Below are 19,118 nucleotides of genomic sequence, written 5' to 3'. Positions count from 1 at the left end.
ACTCATTTTTCAATTTAAACCCAGTTTTTTATAATGTTTACAATTTTTTCCTTTGCAAATTAAAAATAAATTTACATTATTATGATTATTATTATTATTAATATTATTATTAGCCATGTATATATTTTTATTTATTTTGTAATAACGTATATAAATTATCCAGTCTTATCTAATAACAAAAAGGTTCATCAATTCTTACGTGTATCATTTCATCGTTTAGATAAAATATTCTATTATCTTTATTATGCTTTTTCTCAAAGTTAATAGAGTATAATTATTTTCTAATACTACTTTTTCTTTCTTAAGTTTTATAGATAAGGCAACAAACACGCTCCTTTTTTGGTGCTTACAAAGAATGTAACCAGAGAATCATTGTGCTGTATTAATGTCAATTGTCATTAATTATTTTTACCAAAGTACTTTGTAATGATAATTACTTCAGGTACAAGTTACTGGAGAATATTATCAATTTGATAAACGAATAATATTTTGAAAATATATTCGTTTAATATAGCACATTAATACTCCCGTTATACTTATTACTATTTCTTAAACCTAAGTATGAATTATATTTACATTTTTTTGCACATTGAATAACTGATCGAAATGATCGCTTTAATTAATTAATTTCTATATATCAATTTATAAGTAATTGCCAGATTACTTTTACAATTTTGTTTTATCGATAATAAACTCTAAATGAATGCAAATTTGTTTTAGTTGTCTATGTTAAATATATATAATTAATTAGCATGTGTTCAATGTGCGCACACAAACAAATTATTTAAATCTAATTTTATTGTGCTTGTTAGGAAGCTATTATTTGAATGAAATTATTTTAGAAAAAAAAAAGAAAGAAAAATATGTGATGTATAGCATTTAATTATCAAGATATTATTTTAGGAATGTATGCTATATTCGAAAAACTTATAACCATTATACTATTATATTTTCGATATATGAAAGTGTCCTTCTGATTGACCAAAAGCACGACAAAATATTTTCCATTTCACATTTGCGGCAATTGTTCGATGGGTGTTGCAAATTTGAAGTCTTCAGGAAATAGTTTGCTTGCATGGGGATACATAAGCTTGTAAGATTGTCTGATTGTGACATCTGCAACACCTGCAATATCTCCAATCTCTTTTTGTGATCTCTTGTCTTCCGAAGCCTGTATATTTACAAAAAGTAGAACAAATAAAAATATTATATTTGAATATTACGATTAACATTTTTCTAAATTGTATTAAAAAAAACTATACGTACTTGGGATGCCATATAAATGGCAGCTGCAGCTACCGAAATAGGTGATCTTCCAGGTACAATGTCAATTTCAACAGCTTTTCTTGCAATATGTGTTGCAGCTCTTTGTACCATATTTGGAAGACCAAGATTTGAACAAAATCTTGACATAAAGTCTCCCGTTGTGATGAGATCCACACTTGTCTCGAGTGCTTTTAATATTAATTTGAAACACCTACCAATTTCTTTCTTGCTAATTTTACTAACCGCACAGATTTCTTTAAAAGTACGTGGGACACCTTCTTGTCTGCATGCAATATATAAACAGGCTGATGCAATGGCATCATTAGAACGTCCTTTCAAATTTTTACCATCGTGTACTTGTTTGAAAAGATTATTAGCTCTGTCTACAATGGTTTTAGGTAAATTAATACGATCAGCCATTCCATTGATTTCTCGAAATGCGTTAATTAACGCTCTGTCAGAACTACTCATCTAAAATTATATATTTATATATTAATAAATCTTGTCGATGAAATACAAATGCATAGTAAATATGTAATACTTACAGTACGTCTGTTTTGATACTTGGAAGCACCGAAGGCATCAAAAGAAGCAGCACCAGTTCCAGGTCCAATCATGGTTGACAAATCTGACCCGTTGAGCAGAGGATTCTCTGGTCCACCTACACGTGACGGATCAACGCCAGCTTTTTTCATTACTAAATGTTCTCCATTCGGAACCTACATCGATAACTCTAATATCAAAATAAATGAATTAGTCATAGATTATTGAAATTTACTATTTATCTTTAATACTGTATTTTGTTCTCACCTATCACCTACTACCAATCCACACTCTGAACATATTTGATCACCAGCTCTGTAATCTTCGATAAGTGGTGCATCTGGATGTGCATAACAACATACCTTATTTGTGTCATACCTATAAAATTTAAAAACCTTTTACATAACGTATTTTACATGTTATTTATATCTCTTATGATAATGATGCACTTAACTATTCTAATTATGTGTCATTAAAATATAATCTATTACGACAAGGTTCAAGTTTTTTTTTTTACAATAAAAAGAACAAATGTAACAAATAAATAAATATTAAATAATATTTTAATAAATTTTGTAATAATGAATGTATAAATATTCATTGAGAATGATTCTGTTAAATGTCTTAACCTCTAAGATTTATATCAAACATTGTCAGACATAATTATTGAATACTTATTTAAATTATTTCTAGAGAATATAATTTGTAGATAAATGTTGCTTTTATAATAGCAATAAATAAATAATAATATGCAAATATATGGAATATCAAATTATTTAACTTACCTCGAAGAACTAGCCATGTTTCTCAATCACATATGCGGTAAACTATGCACTACTAATAAACATGGATTCTCTAATGTAATTCTGTTAACATATTGTCTACCAACATAACGGAAAGTTCCCTATTTTTAGAAAATTGAATTATACTGAATAAAATGATGTATTATTTACAATAAATATAATACAACACGTTCTTTTTTAATTAACATTAAAAATATTAACATATCTTTGTTATAAATTATTAAATTGCTCCTATTTCTCATAGATAATATTTTTTTCTAGTGTCTTTTCACTAATGTCAAAGTGCAAAATACAAAGTCAAAGGTCAGAAATAACTCAGTCGGTAATACAGATATCTGCAGTATCTCGATTCAAATTGTTTTTCTAGCTAATCTACTAAATAAAATTAAATTTCTTTTTTATAAAAAGCAATGTGAAATCGTTACAGTAAATTATAACACTGTTAATTAATTTGATGTATAATCTAATATAATATACAATATATAATTTAACATTAATAATAAAGATATAGAAATATATTTTAAATAATTTTCGGAAGAGCTTTTTATTGACAGAGATAAAAGAAGTTTTCATTGTTTTTTGATAGCCATTAGCCAATTAAAAATCAATTATGCAAAAAAATAATAATACTAACAAGATATTTATACATAGATTATTGTTCGTTCTATTGAAAATTCATAGACAATGTGAAAAAATCAATTAACTAATGATTCGGCATATACACAAGAATTTTTTTTTTAGTAAAACTAAAACTAAAAAAAGAAATACGAATGACATGTTTTATTTAATATAAGCTTGTATTAATTTTATTTATGATACGAGCCTTGATCTTATTTTTTTTCTTTTTTCATATACGTTTTGTATCTCTAATATAAAGAAATCAGTGATGAAACATATAAATATACCACAAATACCCATTAAATATTACACCAATTGTCTACAAATATATTTTTTAGTGCAAATAATAATAGCTTTTATAATGAAAAAAAAATGATGATAATAATAATGATAATGATGATGATTAGACGATAATAATAATAATAATAATAACAATATACGAATGGATAAATGAAAATTATATTTCATATTCGAAATGAGGGATTATTTCATGTTCAAAACTAAAGACTATAAAACAAGGGACAAAACGAATTATTTTATCAAATACAAATACGGTGATTAAATCTTCTCTTATTATTTTTTATCATATTCTTTTTCTATCTTTTTCAGAAACTCGAATGTAATTGTAATTGTTATTATTCTTTTTATTCGAGCGAGTCTTAAATGCTATTTCTCTGTGTCTTGTTTGAAGATTGATTTTTTTCTTTTATTCTTTTTAATAATATCTTTTTCTTTTCAGTCTAATAATAATGCACGTTACACAAAGTACATTATTATTATTATTTTTAAATAAACTATTGAAATATAATATTAGATGGAAATTTTGTCGGGAAAATTTCGCGGATCGTAAATAAGGCATACATTTAAATAAACGGTGACCATTTTTAAATACAACACCACTTCTTCTTCTTCTTCTTCTTCTCTCTTAAGTCCAGCGATAAAAGTATTAAATTACAGATTCTCGAATAATAATCAGAATATATATATATATATACATTAGTATTATTTTATGAGGATATTAAATTAACAAAAATCTATCCAAATCATCGTTGTGCCAATATTTTTCAATTATACCTGTATACTATATATATATATATATATACATATATATATAATATACGTACGATCTTAACATTGGTCTTTTATAAAAATGAAAATGTATACAGTAATAATAGTAACCGATTTTTTTTCTTTTCTTTTTTAGTAGCTGCTAAACTTGTTACATAAGTACTTTTATTTATTTTTTTTTTTTTACGACCAGCTGCATACCGCAGAAAAAAAATACTTAAAACGTTTATTTACTAGTCCCATTATCATTCCTTTCATTTCCCTTTTTTATTTTACTTTCACTCTTTCTCTTTCAACAATCTTTCAATTTGCAAATATTGCACTAAACGATAAACAAAATTATGCTCATTAAACAAATTTATAAAACTAGAAAAACAATTTGTATTCCAACGATTGGAAACAAGAAAAGAGAGGAGGAAGGATTACTGTAAAATGGGAAATGAAGGTAAAAGGGCGATCGGTTTTAAAGAGACAGGACCACACATGGAACCATCTGTAATAAATTACACCAAGGTATGTTTATTGTTTTCTTTTTTTTTTTTTGCGTTTTTTCTATTCTTTTTTTTTCCTCATTTTTCGTTTTTTTTTTTTTTTAAATACGATTTAATCGTGTCACTAATTTTTGCTATTTTTTTACGTTTATTACGTTTACGTGGATGTGATGTTGGCTGCTGGTTGTTAATATAATTGGTAAATGATTAGTACTTATTAGAATCACGCCGCAGCAAATAGATATTACAGCAAAAAATGGATTTTTATAGTCGGTCGTTTAAAGTATTATATATATATCTCTCTCACTTTCTTTCTCTTTCTCTGACTCAGGACATTTGTCTCGTTATCGTGAAATCTCTGCGTTTTAAGTTATTACTTGCAACCTTTTTTTTTTTTTTTTTATCGAGCTTTTATGTACTTTTTTTTTCTTTCTTTACTTTTTTTTGTTTTTTTGTTTTTTCTACTGAGTCAGTCCTGCCTGTGTGTGTATGATATTCGTATCTTTTTGATATAATAAATGGTAAATGTAATTATTTTTTTTCTTTATAGCCATAATCAATTGTATATGTATAATATTTTAATAATAATATATTATTAATATTAATAATAATAATAATGATATAATGTAATAATAATAATAATAATAATATAATAATAATAATAATAATATTAATAATATTAATAATAATAATAATAATAATAATAATAATAATAATAATAATAATAATAATATTAATAATAATAGTAATCATGGAGATGATGATAATAATAATAGGTAGCAGTAATAATTCATCTTAATAAATGTAAAGGCTGGTACACAGAGATAACAAGCGACTCGCAAGTTGTCGCATCAGAGACAAGAAAAAAAAAATAGACTTACAAAACGCAATACATGCACAAATACTTGACAAAAACTCGGACAACACAAATTCACCAGACTAATTTTTTTTTCTCCTTTCATTTTTCATACCCATTTGTTTTCTTTTTTTTGTTTTCAATTTCCTTTTCCACTTTCATTTTCATTTTTATCTTTATTTTTATCTTCATTTTCATTTTTATCTTTATTTTTATCTTCATTTTCATTTTCGTTTTCGTTTTCATTTATACGCCGATAACCAAAACGGCGTTTTAATGATGTCTGCTGGATCCCCAATATTAATATAAATCATATTAATATGCAATTATCTAAAATCTTTCTATAACTTCTTGTTTTACGGGGTCTGCCATGATTATCTCGAAGGCTGTCACATATCCAAAAAAAAAATGATGGACACGATCTAGAAAGCCTTTTTTTTATACGAGAAACTCGACAGACTAACAAGATGTCGTGATAGTACTGAGTGGAGATAACTCAATTCAGTGAAACTGAAGCCCCTTTTGTGGTTCAGTAATATATATATATATATAGATATAATATAAACCCTATTCCAAATTATAGGTGTCTGAAAAAACATTTTTCTTCTCCGGGCCTTTGCTTATTTAATTATTTTCATCATTTTCATGTTCCTCTTCTTCGGAATCTGCATTATCAAGCCAGAGCAACCAACGGTATACCTAAATAATAATTATTTATATAACACATTGTTATTTACTCTAAATTACATGCTTTAATTACAACACACATTTATACACATCTTACATATATATGGAGAGACACACACTTGGAGATATTGCTACCAGAAAATATTTCTTACAAAGGAGAAAGGTTGTTGTTGTTGTTGTTTTCGGGAGATTATTAATAAAGATTGAATTTAAGTATTATAATTAGATTTTTATCATTCTTTCTTACCTGGAACAATGCTTCGCCCTTGCCAGGATAAGCATCGGTGACATCTTCTCTCCATTTATTATAGGCATCTTCTTCGATGATTCCAAATTCGTAAAGTGCCACAAACCATCTTCTCAGCATTCCTTTAGGAAAGTTTTGCGAATAGCAAAATACTTGTAATGCATGGAGAGCTGTAACTTGCGACTCAAGGGCGTGAAGGAATGTGTCAAGAAAGCCAGCATATTTACGCAACAACGTACGTTCCTTTTGTACCAAATCTTTGTCAGGAAACTGAGTTTTGTCGACACCAGGTGCCAATGTTGTTTCCTATTTAAAACAGATAAAAATGTTCATAGCGTATCATCTTATTTAATATATTAACAAAATATTTTATTATCTACTAACCTGAGTTATGTATTTAAGAAGGACATTCATTAGTGCGTTAATGAACGCGGCATCGCAATAATGTAACGGATCTAATTTCTCCTTGATCCATTTGTAAAGTGCATTTGGAGTTGGATCAGTTTGTATTTGACGCCACATATCTCCTTGGATCCTTAGAAGTGGACACAAAAATGTTAATTCTCGATCCTCAAGAATCTCTCCTAGTCTCTCTTTCGTTTTGTCTACTTCCGGTAACTGACTGATCAAATTAACTTTACTGCTGTTGAAAATTTGCAAGAGTTTTGCTTTTCCTTGAGTACGATGTAATTGTTGAAGCGTCAGTAGAAACAGTGGATGATATTGGCCATTTTCCGTTACAGATGCAAGATCCGTTAACAATATTAGATTATCCACTATGGCCTTGGCTGTTAAAAGAGCAACGTGAGATGTTACACAAGGTACGCTCTCTTTATCTGGTATACTGGCCACCAATTCCTTCCAGCCTTCGTGTAATTGTTGTGCATTAATAATATTTTCTTTTTTCAATTCGAATACGAGCTTGGCTGCTAGATCTCGTTCGGAGTCACCGCGATCCAATGTATTCGAGTATATAGTACAAATAGCATGACGCAAAAATCTTTCTGGTATCTTCAGATCTTTAAAGGCTGTTACAGCATCTTGAATATTAGTATGATTAGCAAGATCATCCATCAAGGCATTGACCTTCTTTAAGATTTCTTCCTTGGAAGGACCTTTATCCTTCTTTTCTCGAGCTTTTTCTCTTTTATCTAAAGGTCCCTGTTTAATTATAATCGAAGGAGGCGCTTCTTTATGTAATAAAGGCGAACTGGGTTTCAGTGTGGCAGTACGCAATAGTGGTAGATCAGACGTTCGTCCTGGGAACAAATCTAAACCATTTTTATATTTAATATTACCATCGTTTATTACTATACTTTAATGATCATTTGTCAAAAAGCTTACCACTGTTCAATGGTAGATTAGGATTGATGTTGGTTTGCTTAAACATCATAGAATTGGCCGAAGGTCTAAGGGACACTTCCTCGGGATGTCCAAGTAGCATCTTGTTTTTATTAAAGCGAAGTTCCTTAGTACTATCTGTTAATTGGAAAATAATAATTAATAATAATCTTAAAATAAGAGGAAGAGATATAAAAACGAATTGCTTACTATTATTGAAATTCTGAGATGAATTATGCTGTTGTTGATTGTGTTTTCCTTGGAAGTTATTTGGGTGACGGTTCTGGTTCTGGTAAAATCCTGGTTGATTACGTTGATTATGACGACCATAACCAACTCCGGGAGTAGTAGAAAATCCATTAGGACTGAATGGAGACGGCATGCCAAAGGAAGGGGAAGTTAGAGGAATACTTCCCACCATGTCCATTTCTAATCCGCCACGACCCATCTTTCTTAAAAACTCAGCTCCGAGGCGATCCTCTCGTCTATGGAAGCCATTACCCCTCGAAGTATCTTCATTATCATTGCGGATTTGATTTATAGGCATCGGGCCCTCGGTGGTAGTGGCCTTACGTGGTGCCCAATTATCACGGCGCAGTTCAATGACATCACGCAGCATAAATTTAATGCGTAAAGGAAGATCACCGCTCTCTGCCAAGGAGTTCATACGTGTGAAATATTGATCCATAAGTCCGCGGCCTTTATCCGAGTCAAGGATACGGCCGCAGGTACGCATAATCTGGCAAAGGTATTCGATATCCTCAGCGTTGTACCCCCCGGATCCCCTTCGCCTTTTCTTGTGCAATAATTCTTGGATGCAGTTGTGTAAAATAGGTTCCGACACGATGCCGAGTTTACCAAGTTCTCCGATAAACTTGATGTGGCCAAGCATCTTACGCTTGGCGATCTGCCGGCGATGTTCATCCAATGGGCTAAGATCATCCTGATTTTCGAATGCCTCACTTGCTTTCGAACGATTTTCAAATTCGTCCTGGCACTTGTTAAGTAAGAGTAGTCTGAATGTACTTTGAGCTTTTTGACCTTCAATGATCGATTTTCGAGGTTCAAAGTTTGCAGCTTCGTCGGACAGCCGTTTGCACAGCTGTGCATACATAGAACTGTACTTGGGCTCATCAAGTGCTTTTTCAAAGATCTGAAAAATTATCTCGGTGTCATATGTGCACTTTGCTTATCTCACCCCCACACACACACACATACATTAATTGTGTAAGCAAAACTTTATCATCTAAAAATGCATTGATTAAAAAATCTACTTACCAAAAATATGACACCTCTGAGAATTACATTGGAGTTGAGCTCAAAATTGAGCAGATCGTTGCTCAGCTTTGCGAACTTTTCCGGTGTAAGTTTGTTAAGAATACCCCGCACCTTTCTAAAGATGAGATCATTTCTGCTTTCTGGGGTGAGTGCATCGCGTCTAACAGTCGAAGGAGGTATCCAGCGTTGCTCAGTGGATAGGGAGCGAATATCGTCCCTGGAAGGCATCGAATTTTTTTAGTCTCGGTGTTACAAACAACAATGCAACACGAAGGATTGTTTTTTTGTTTTGATTTTATTTTTTTTTTTTTCGGTGTAATTTTAAGCGGCTCGCGTGTATGATTGTTACTGTCAAGGCGTAACTTTTGTAGACCCTGACCTTCCTCCCGAGACACGAGAAGCACCCCCCGGTCCTGTGGGGTTGTCCGTTGTTGCGCGTAGTTTGGCCCCCTGAGTGATAAATCACAGCATACAGAACTTCCTTTAGAAAGCTAAAACAAAACGCATACATATTTCTTAATAAATCTATTTAGATATTATCTTTATATTAAAAAAATATAACAACATTTCCTGTGCTATTTAAAAAAGAAAACTGAAACAGCGAAATAGCGGAACGGCAGAATAGCGGAATGGTGAAATAGCTGAGACGGTAAAGTAAATTCCTTGAAAAAAAAAAAGAATCGATAATAATTGAATCTTATCGATGATTTTTATTAATTAAAAATTTAGAAGAACGATAATCTTAAGAAATGATCGAGAAGAATCTAACAACGTTGATAGTAAATAAAGTTCTAATGTTTTAATTATCTTTTATATCATAATAGAAAATTATCGACTGAATTATCGATACAAGAATTTGAGAACCACTGTTCCGTAGATGGCGCTAGTTTGATCATTTTTTAAATCCATGTGAAATATTAAAAAAGACAAATCATTTTTAAAAGACAATTTGACGAACTTTTACGTAACTAAAAGAAAGACAGAAGGCGTATAGAATGAGTAAGCGTTTCGGCTTACAAAAAAGACAATCAAATGGCTTCTGGTATTTGATATGTACAAGTAAGAAGACGAAGAATAGAAGGATATATACCCTAGAGAGAAGCCTCTAATATAAAGAGGAGGAGGAACCCAAAAAACACATGATGATTGGTCACGAAATTAGAGAAAGAGAGAGTGACTAGGGACTTTCGAATAAACTTGAAGCAAGCAGAAAACAACTTGAATCCCCCAACAAAATGTTCCCTACGTGGTTCGTCGTACTTCTATAAAGTAAATTGGGAAGGGAAGAGAAGCATATAATATAGGAGAAGAGAATAGATGTGTATATGGGGCGCGGCTCATGGTCAGACGGTCAATGACCTCTTCCTTCCTTCCTTTCTTCCTTCGTTCCACCTCGGTCGGTCTCGGTTCACCCCTTCGGCCGATTTCGCCGAGGCCATCCCGGCCTTCATTTGTTCGGCGAAGGTCGGCTCCCTCCGGCTCCGATCGCCATGACACCGAGATTACCCCGGGCTTGCGGATGATCGTGGGTACGAAACGCACATTTTATTGTGATAAAAGTAAATCTTCCAGTGCGCTTGTTTGATTTTTTTGCAAATCAAATTCTACACCTTTTTGTAAGCTTTCCAATGCGCAAGATTTTTGTACAAATTTATCCAATGAGGATCGTTGGATAAACCAGAATTGATGACTCAAAAATTACTATGGATCTAGTGATTTCTGTGTGCCTGTATAAAAGTTTGTAGCAATTTATTTGAATCACCCTGTATATACAACTCTTCGCATTCTCCTACTAGTAAACATATATATATATATATATATGCACATGCACGCACTATTGCAAAGTGCAAGCGCGCCAGAGTACAACGCCCTGTACGAGTCTAACCGAGGTTGTATCTTCTTTTCTCTTCTTCTTTTTCCTCGAGATAAAAACATCTTCTTAACTTCGAACACTTTCTTACGAGAAATTCCTTAACTAGACAAAGAATTTTTAGAGATACACATAACACAACGACTTCCACCACACGTCCAATTAATTTAATCTATCGTGTGGCAAGAATGACAAAGCAAAATTTCTATTACAGGTTCCAGCCACATGCACATGTAGTACATTATATATTTCCAAGAAAAAAAAGAAGCTTATTTAAATTTTGGCGCTCTAATTGATCGCCATTACGAGCTTCGATTAATCGATACACGTGGCGCTGTTACGCTAAACAAAAGGAATGAAAAATAATAATAAGAAAATAAAAAGAGCGGATGAAGAAAACCTTCGAATTCGAATAAAAAATAAGAAAAAAACTTGGAAAAAAGATATCACACGTGTGCAGATTTATCATTCAAGCGACATATGTTAATATAAAAATTCATTTTTCACTTCCGTTGGCCGAGTAATATGATAAAGTTTGACTGCATTCTGTTTAGTTTCTATGAAAAATAAATACAATGTATATAAATGTATGCAATGCAGTAGGATCCCTACAATGCAGCAATGAAGAGAGACATCTAGAATAAATTATTTGTATTATTGAATGCATTATTTTGTATGTTAACATGCATTCACGACGCACGTGGAATGATTGTTTTTTAATTATTTGAGGTGAGTAATACCTTGAGATCTTAGTACGAAATTTACTTTGAATATTAAAAATTATTTTAAATCGTACATTCTTTTTTTCTTTTAGCTGAATAAACCAATGACGTGGAAAATAAAGAGGTGAAGTTAATTTTGTCGTGAATGATATGCACGTGATAATATATACAGAACTCTATGACGTGCGACATCATTTTGCAAGCGATACCAAATAAAGATTAAAAAAAGAATGCCACGAGAAGCATAATAATAAAGTTTTCTTTGTCTCCGCAACGCAATTGAGATTTTTTGAAACCTTCAAATGAATTTATCATTTTACATACATATGAAAATAACTTTCACTTAATTGGTATTTATCATTTCTAATGAATGAATGTTATGCAAATAAATCAAACTAGATTGCTAACTAGATCATCTCAATATATGGTTAAGGAATGTGCATCATAAATTATTATACTTGCATTTGACGTTTACTTTCAGATATACAAGGTGACACTAAAAAAAATTACATATAAGTCGTATAATAACAACGTTCTGATAATTCCCAAGAAACGATTGAAAATTCCAGAATGAGATATCAACCTTAACCGGTCTGACGAGGAGAAAAGATGGTAGAGATTTGTTCAAAGACTGGGAAAAATTTAAATCGGAATAACGTTCGTGGTAGAAGAATGAAGAGACGACCACAGCTTCGAAGCGAAGTGGTCCTTGAGAAATCATGGTACATAAAAAAAAGAAAAAAAGGTGGGGATAGGCAAGGAGAGAGATAGAAAGAGAAAGAGAGAAAAAGAGAAGCTCGTGTGTCGGTGATATAGGAGACAAAGAGATAGCGATGGAGTGACGTAAAGGTAGAAGAAGAAGGAAGGAAGGTTGCTTGTCTTCTTCCCTCCATGGATATTCCTCGCGAGACTACATCTCCTCCTCTCTTTTAACTCTTTTTCTCTCTCTCCACACCATCGTTGCGGTGTGTCGTTGTGTGAAGAAGCGCGTTCTCCTCTCTTACACACGTACTAACACGCGCGTATACGTTTCCATCCAACTACGCAAGCAGGGTTGCCAACCTTTATCAAGATATAAAGCGGATGGGCGACGATACTTCACGAAAAGTTTCCCATCATTGAATTGAATAAGATTAAAAGAGCTAAAACGTATACCGAATAAAAATATCTATCCAATATATCTGGCTTCGAGAAGTAGTATCAACGAAAGATATTTATTTAAAGAAGAACCTTCATGAGAGGGATGAGGGGGTGATAAGAAAAATGCACGAAACGAAATTTCTCTTGAGTTTTTTCCCAGGACCTCTACTTTCTAAAAACACGAAATTCTATTTTTACGCGTCGAAGTCTGGCTGCTATTTCTTGGGTTAGACTCGTTAAAGACAGAACGCTTTTGGGAGTTGTTCCGGATAAGGGGGTGAAAGAGGTAGGATCGGTGGTGGAGCGGTTAAAGCGCCAGGGCAACGCCTCTTCTCTGCACAGTCGAGGGGAAGTTTGTGGGGAGGTTGCTGCTGCTGCTGCCTGTCTCAGGGGTGGACGGAAATGCCAAAGCAGAGGGGTTGCTTTGCCATTCGCTCGATGCCTAAAGCCACTCTTAATATCTTACGATGCTTACATTTTTTTATTTTCAAATTTCTATCGACTATTAAACACGAGGAAGCATTTCAATCGAAAGTTCAAACGAAGATAAAAATTTGCTAGTAAATTAAGCAATAAAAAGAAAACAGGTCAGGTTCTTCGTGACCTGCAGATTTGAGAAACAAATGTGCGTCCGCGCAGATGGTATTCCCCTGTTCCCATTCCCATCGATCGATTCTCACGATATGATAACGTTATTTTATGGAACAAGATTTGGAGAACGTGTGACTAATATAAACATAGCATCATCTGGAAAGAATAAGAGTGTTTTTTTTTTGAACACATTGCCCTCGTGTCTCGAACCGAGAGACACGTTCAGCTTCGTCCATGACATTAGGAAACGTTCCAATCGATAACCTCCTCATCGCTATCGATCCTCTCACTCTCCGCCTTTCGCGCAACCTCCTTGCACCGTTCATGGTCAAAAACGAGACTACTTTCTTGTAAGTCCAATGACAATTTAAACCTTTCATTACATTAACGTGCTATATATAGTTCTATTTATTTTTTTAATTAAACAAACATAATAAGAAAATTCTAATAATAATATATTATCAAATGTAGATTGTTTTACAATTAATAATATTTTTTCTGTTTACAATTAGATAAGCTATGAACAAAGAATCGTAGAAAATGTTTAAACTGGGACAAGCTTATGACCCTGGGTAGCCATGTCATATACCGTGCATAGGCGTAAACTAGTCTTTCTAGCGAACTGAAAGGAAATCAGTGCGTCTATTCATAGTCGGATGAGCGTTTGTTAAATCCACCGTGACAAAGAGGCCATGTATATATGGATGATGTTGTATGTATTTACCTAACGTACACGTCAAACGTCATGCTTTTTTCGTTCCTTCAACGATCAGAGAAACCGTCATATGGCTTTCCAAGAATGGATATGTATAACTAAATCGATCGAATCAGTTCTCTTCTTTTTTTAATTTCTGCTTATATACCTTGGATATAGATAAAACCATGACTATGTCATGTCAAAGGACTCGCGCGTTTTATCGACGCTAATGTACGACCTAATTTTATTTTTGCATTTCTGATTATAGTCTCATTAATTGATCATTAATAATGTTTTTTTTTTTTTTTTTTTAGTTGTTATAAAGTGCACACTACCGTAAAACTTTTTGCGAATTGCTCCTAGATGGTGCTTCGAGTCAAGGATTCGATCTGTGTCACAAAATGGCCGCTTCATTAAACCCAGCCTCTCACGAAAGATCGTTATTGAATCTTTCAAGATTACAATGATTTTAAATTATTACAATCATATTGAATGCAATCACAAAAAAAAAATATTGAATTGTAAATAAGGAAAATGAAGAATGGAACGTTTACCGAGAACGCGGATATATTAAAACTGTTGATTCAGTTCAATTACTTATTGCCAGACTAACAAAAGACTAAAGTAATATATTATTTTTACAAATGATTGCAATTTTAACATGCCAGCTGTATAACTATCGTTGTAGTCGAGTATCAAATTAAACAGCGTTAACTTAAGTCCACTGAAAGTAACACGATAGACAGTGGTATGAATCATAATGCCGCGTCTGGCTTGCATTACCAGATAACGTGAGATAACGAACTGCTACAAAGAACATTTCATGTTTTCTCTTTTTATCAACAAAAAAAGAAAAAATAAGACAAATTTCAATCGATAATCTTTTATCTTTGTTTATAACAAGAGAGAAAGAGAGAGAAAACCATTATATTTCCTACATTGAACGATAGTTATTAATAGTAAAAATATATGAGAAATAAACTTTTAACAATTGTTATCGCTTACGTTAGCGCAAGGTTCGAATTGCATTGGTTAGCAGAAACTTTCGCTATGCTATTGCATAGAAACTACCAATGATATCTCACGAAATTTAGTACTGTTTAGAAACGAACTTTAAAGGTACAAAGTCTGATTACTATTATTATCGGTTTTAACGATGTTAGTAGCCTATTATTTTCTTTGAAATGTTTGATAGTAAAGGATGAGAAATTGCGAGTGCAACAATAACGACAACTACACACACAGTGGACAGGAGGAAAGTAATCGTTCGGTCTAACGATGCATGACGTTCATCCGGTGGAAGGGTCGAGTTACTAGAGACTGGAAGAAGAATTAGAATCATAGAAGCTCGATGATCGATGATAAAAACACAGAAGAGATAGAATACAAAGAATTGAAAATAAAATAACACACGTACTCAAGAAAATTTCCCGATATCCAAAATTAGATCCACGAGAACAAGTACAGGGCCGCCGCTTTGGTGAATTTAGCCTTACGAATGTGCTTTAAAAATAGCCACCACTACCTCGCCAATCAAGTAATTACTTATGTCGACTGGGCTTGTTTCTCTTTTATATATTCGATACATTCTCGTGTTTTTCTCATTGGTTGAATTTATCGACCAATCAAAAATTCACTTTAGAAATGGCGCTACTTTTTAATTAATATCAAACTTCTTATCTTTCATGGAATTTGTTATTACTATATAATTCTTGTGTTGTTGTTGTTGTTATTGTTATTGTTGAGACAATAAGTAGGTTATAGGTATTTTTGTGCAACACACTTCACGATTTTTTATTCGTAAACATATTTTTTGTAGAAAACATTATTGAAATAATTGTGTCATGACGTGTGTTGTATAGCGAAGGTAAGTAAAATCAGTCGATAAAATCGATACTCTTTGTTGCAAAAGGTGAATTGTGAAACCGGGCTTCTCTCTCACTCTCTTTCTCTCTCTTTTGTCATGACCCGATTCTAGAAAGTACAAGCAACAAAAGCGAGGTCTCGAACTTTAAAAAAAATAAAAAAAAATCATTGCCAACCGCTTGTTTTTATCGAACAACACTACTATAATTCTTTCGATACTAGTTTTTTTATCATCTAAGTAAACAAAAAATAAGAAAAGAAATATACAAGGATTTTTAAAAATAATGAAAGAATTGAAACAACATCAAGGATAACTGCACGATGACGAATAATTTCAGTGAAGTAACGGTAATCTTGGAGGTTGGCCTTTAAAGTACCGTAACGATTCCTACGTTTTCTCGTCCTCAGAGATTCAACGTCTATTGCCAACCTTGTAAGAATGCATTTAGAAAATAAATTTAAGGATAAGGTCAACTAGTAAACTACAAACTTTAATAGAGATAATTAAAACTAATATAGAATCTAATATTTCAAGGATTATCATTATGACAGCTATGGACACATACACACAAAACTATTACAAAGTTAAAATGCAGTAATGAAATCCTCTTAATGTTACTAGAAAGAATAGTTTTCAATAAACTAATATGAATGGATCGATGCATTGTGTGTTAAGGTACCATTAATTATAATAGTAAAATAATGGAAGGAAAATTTCCCAATAAAAACTTAAGATTTACCCACCATCGTTCTATCTATCTCTCTTTCTCTTTTTCAAAGTAATACTTATGACAATACTAATTAATTTCAAATAAAAAAAAACCTCATTGAGTAAATAGGAAAATGTTGAATTATCAATTCAGTAGAAATACTGAATCATTCTTACTAATCATTAGTACACGATTATGTGAAGTAAATAACAAATAGTCACAATGTTCATTGATTATTAAAACTCACTAAACATGAAATTGTCGATGTTGAAACATACAATGAACCGATATAAAAATGTAAATATGAAAGTATATATAATAAAATAACAATAAAAATAATAAAAAGAAATGAGTAACACGCACCTATGTCAAACAGGTTCGAAGGACGAAGAAGAACTCACGAGTCTCGGTTAACGCGTTTGTCGGGAACGTTCGGGTTACCCCCTACTACTACTACCCTGCCAGTACTGCCAACCTAACTACACTAGCTACTACCATCATCCATATCTATCTTTCTCCTTCTCTCTCCCTCCTTCTTTTTACATGCGTGCACACGCGTGTGAGCACACAGCTAATGATCGATGAACGGTACGAAGTAAGATACGTGTGTAGGTACTGCTGCACGGCTGTTTACGGTCTTGCACGAAGCAACACACGCCAAGGCCGATTTGATTTTTTACAGGAAAAAAAAGACAAAGTAATAGAGAGAGAAAGAAAGAAAAAGAAAATACCACTCGAATAAATAAAAATATAAGTATATCGAGATAATCGAAATAAACGTGAGAGAAATGCGATCGAAATGTTTCTGTCACTCGAGATAATTTGCTTTCTTTTTATCCTCGTACCTAACTGAAGTATGTAACACTCGAAAGAGATCGAGATATATATGTATATGTATATATAGAAAAAGAGAAGGGTCTATAGATTACTATACATAAAGAGAGTATAGTAAGCAAACGCATTTGACGTAAGCCAAGCGTCGTCTCAACCCGATGATGACGACGACGCTTCGTTTCTCTTCGTGCTATTTCGTCTTGCCCCGCCTATCACCGAAGTCGATGAAATCTCCCCCTTCACTCTCTCACTCTCTCTCTTTTGCTCTTTTATAACGATAAAAAGTAAGCAAAGCCAGCGAGATGATGACGACGACTATGTGAGGGCGTTTCAAAGAATTTCTATTAAGTTGGTAACGGAATTTATAGAAAAAATATTTCCGAGAAAACACATGCTCGATTCCAATTACAATAATTTTTATACTGTAAACATTGCTTTTAAACAATAAAGATATGACAATGTAAAAGAATATTCTATCGATTCTTTTTTATTTCAATGAACGTATGATTATTTATTCTAAGAAAAGAGAGAGAGAGAAGGGGGAAAAGAAATTCATAGAAGTAAAACTACGTCAAGTATTGCGTGGGTGCATGAAACGCTTAAAGTTTAGCGTCCTTTTCTTCATCTTTTTCTCTCTCTTTTTCTCACACACACGCACACACAAATTCACATATTATTACTTGTTTTTTTTCTCTCTCTCTCTCTCTCACGAGTTTAACGCACTTTACCAATCGAGAAAACAAAAGATAGTGGCATCCAACGAGTAATCGAAACTATACATTCCGATAGTTTAATCGACGAAAGGCAGTCGTCGTTTTCGTATATCAATCGCGGTTTATTCGTTGATAAAATAAACGCGTGGTATATCTTAAAATTGATTCGAAGAAATAGAAACGAACGGAATAAAAATATTGGACGAAGTAAGGCAGGAAACATTGGATAAAGTGAAAAGAGAAGGAAATGGAGGAAAGCTCGATAATGGAAGCACGAATTTTTAACAAATCAAATAGAAGAAAATCGTTGGTAAACGTTTTTTTTTCTTCTACTTTACTAGGCGCCATCGTATAAGTTCGTTTGTTCCTTCTCTTTCAATATATATATACTCTTTTGGTATAAACGGGGAAGCATCGACAAGCCTCGAGAAAGTTCGTTCCTACCTTTACGACAATCTTCTAGCACGTTATGTCCCTGATGGAATTCACTCGACACGTTGAAAATTTAATAGTCACGACACCGACGCCTTTTAGTCCCTTAAACCGATCCGTTTCAGATCGGTCCTTCTTATAACTAAAGTAAAAGGAAATATATCGTTTAAGCGTCTACTTACGGCCGACGACGGTTGTTGTTTCTGAAGACTTTCGCAATCCGTCGGTCGTACTCGGGCACTTCCGTACGATATGATTAATCAATTCAACATCTACAAACTAACTAACCTTAATCACTTTTTATCTTTTTCTATTATTTCTATCGAAATTATTTCAATTTTAAAC

The 19,118-nt window shown here is 32.6% G+C and overlaps 2 protein-coding genes across 7 annotated transcripts; both read right to left on the bottom strand.

The window, feature by feature from the left end:
- Nucleotides 1-5: 5 nt before the first annotated feature.
- Nucleotides 6-2,731, bottom strand: TfIIB (transcription factor IIB). Its single transcript, XM_015328698.2, is given in 6 exon segments — nt 6-1,171; nt 1,267-1,737; nt 1,812-1,955; nt 1,957-1,999; nt 2,077-2,187; nt 2,595-2,731. Coding segments are annotated over 6 exon segments (948 nt in total). The 5' UTR covers nt 2,612-2,731; the 3' UTR covers nt 6-1,009.
- Nucleotides 2,732-4,877: 2,146 nt separating this feature from the next.
- On the bottom strand, nt 4,878-19,033 carry NAT1 (N-acetyltransferase 1). Of its 6 annotated transcripts, none has more exons than XM_089176473.1 (8): nt 18,956-19,033; nt 9,578-9,689; nt 9,199-9,415; nt 8,131-9,073; nt 7,924-8,058; nt 6,964-7,850; nt 6,580-6,885; nt 4,878-6,344 (listed from the first exon to the last, which is right to left on the bottom strand). In XM_089176473.1, exons 4-8 carry the CDS (start codon nt 9,032-9,034, stop codon nt 6,270-6,272), a joined length of 2,307 nt encoding a protein of 768 aa, XP_089032599.1. In that variant the 5' UTR covers nt 9,035-9,073; nt 9,199-9,415; nt 9,578-9,689; nt 18,956-19,033; the 3' UTR covers nt 4,878-6,269. The 6 variants fall into 6 exon arrangements, with proteins under 6 accessions (XP_089032599.1, XP_089032601.1, XP_089032594.1 ...); XM_089176475.1 differs by lacking the exon at nt 18,956-19,033 and adding an exon at nt 18,786-18,945; XM_089176468.1 differs by lacking the exon at nt 18,956-19,033 and adding an exon at nt 17,158-17,302.
- Nucleotides 19,034-19,118: the final 85 nt, after the last annotated feature.

Source organism: Polistes dominula, unplaced genomic scaffold (assembly GCF_049000335.1).
Source record: "Polistes dominula isolate Pdom_NZ unplaced genomic scaffold, Pdom_raw_medaka contig_32, whole genome shotgun sequence".
Taxonomy (NCBI): Eukaryota; Metazoa; Arthropoda; class Insecta; order Hymenoptera; family Vespidae; genus Polistes; species Polistes dominula.
This window is presented reverse-complemented; position numbering and strand designations above follow the sequence as displayed.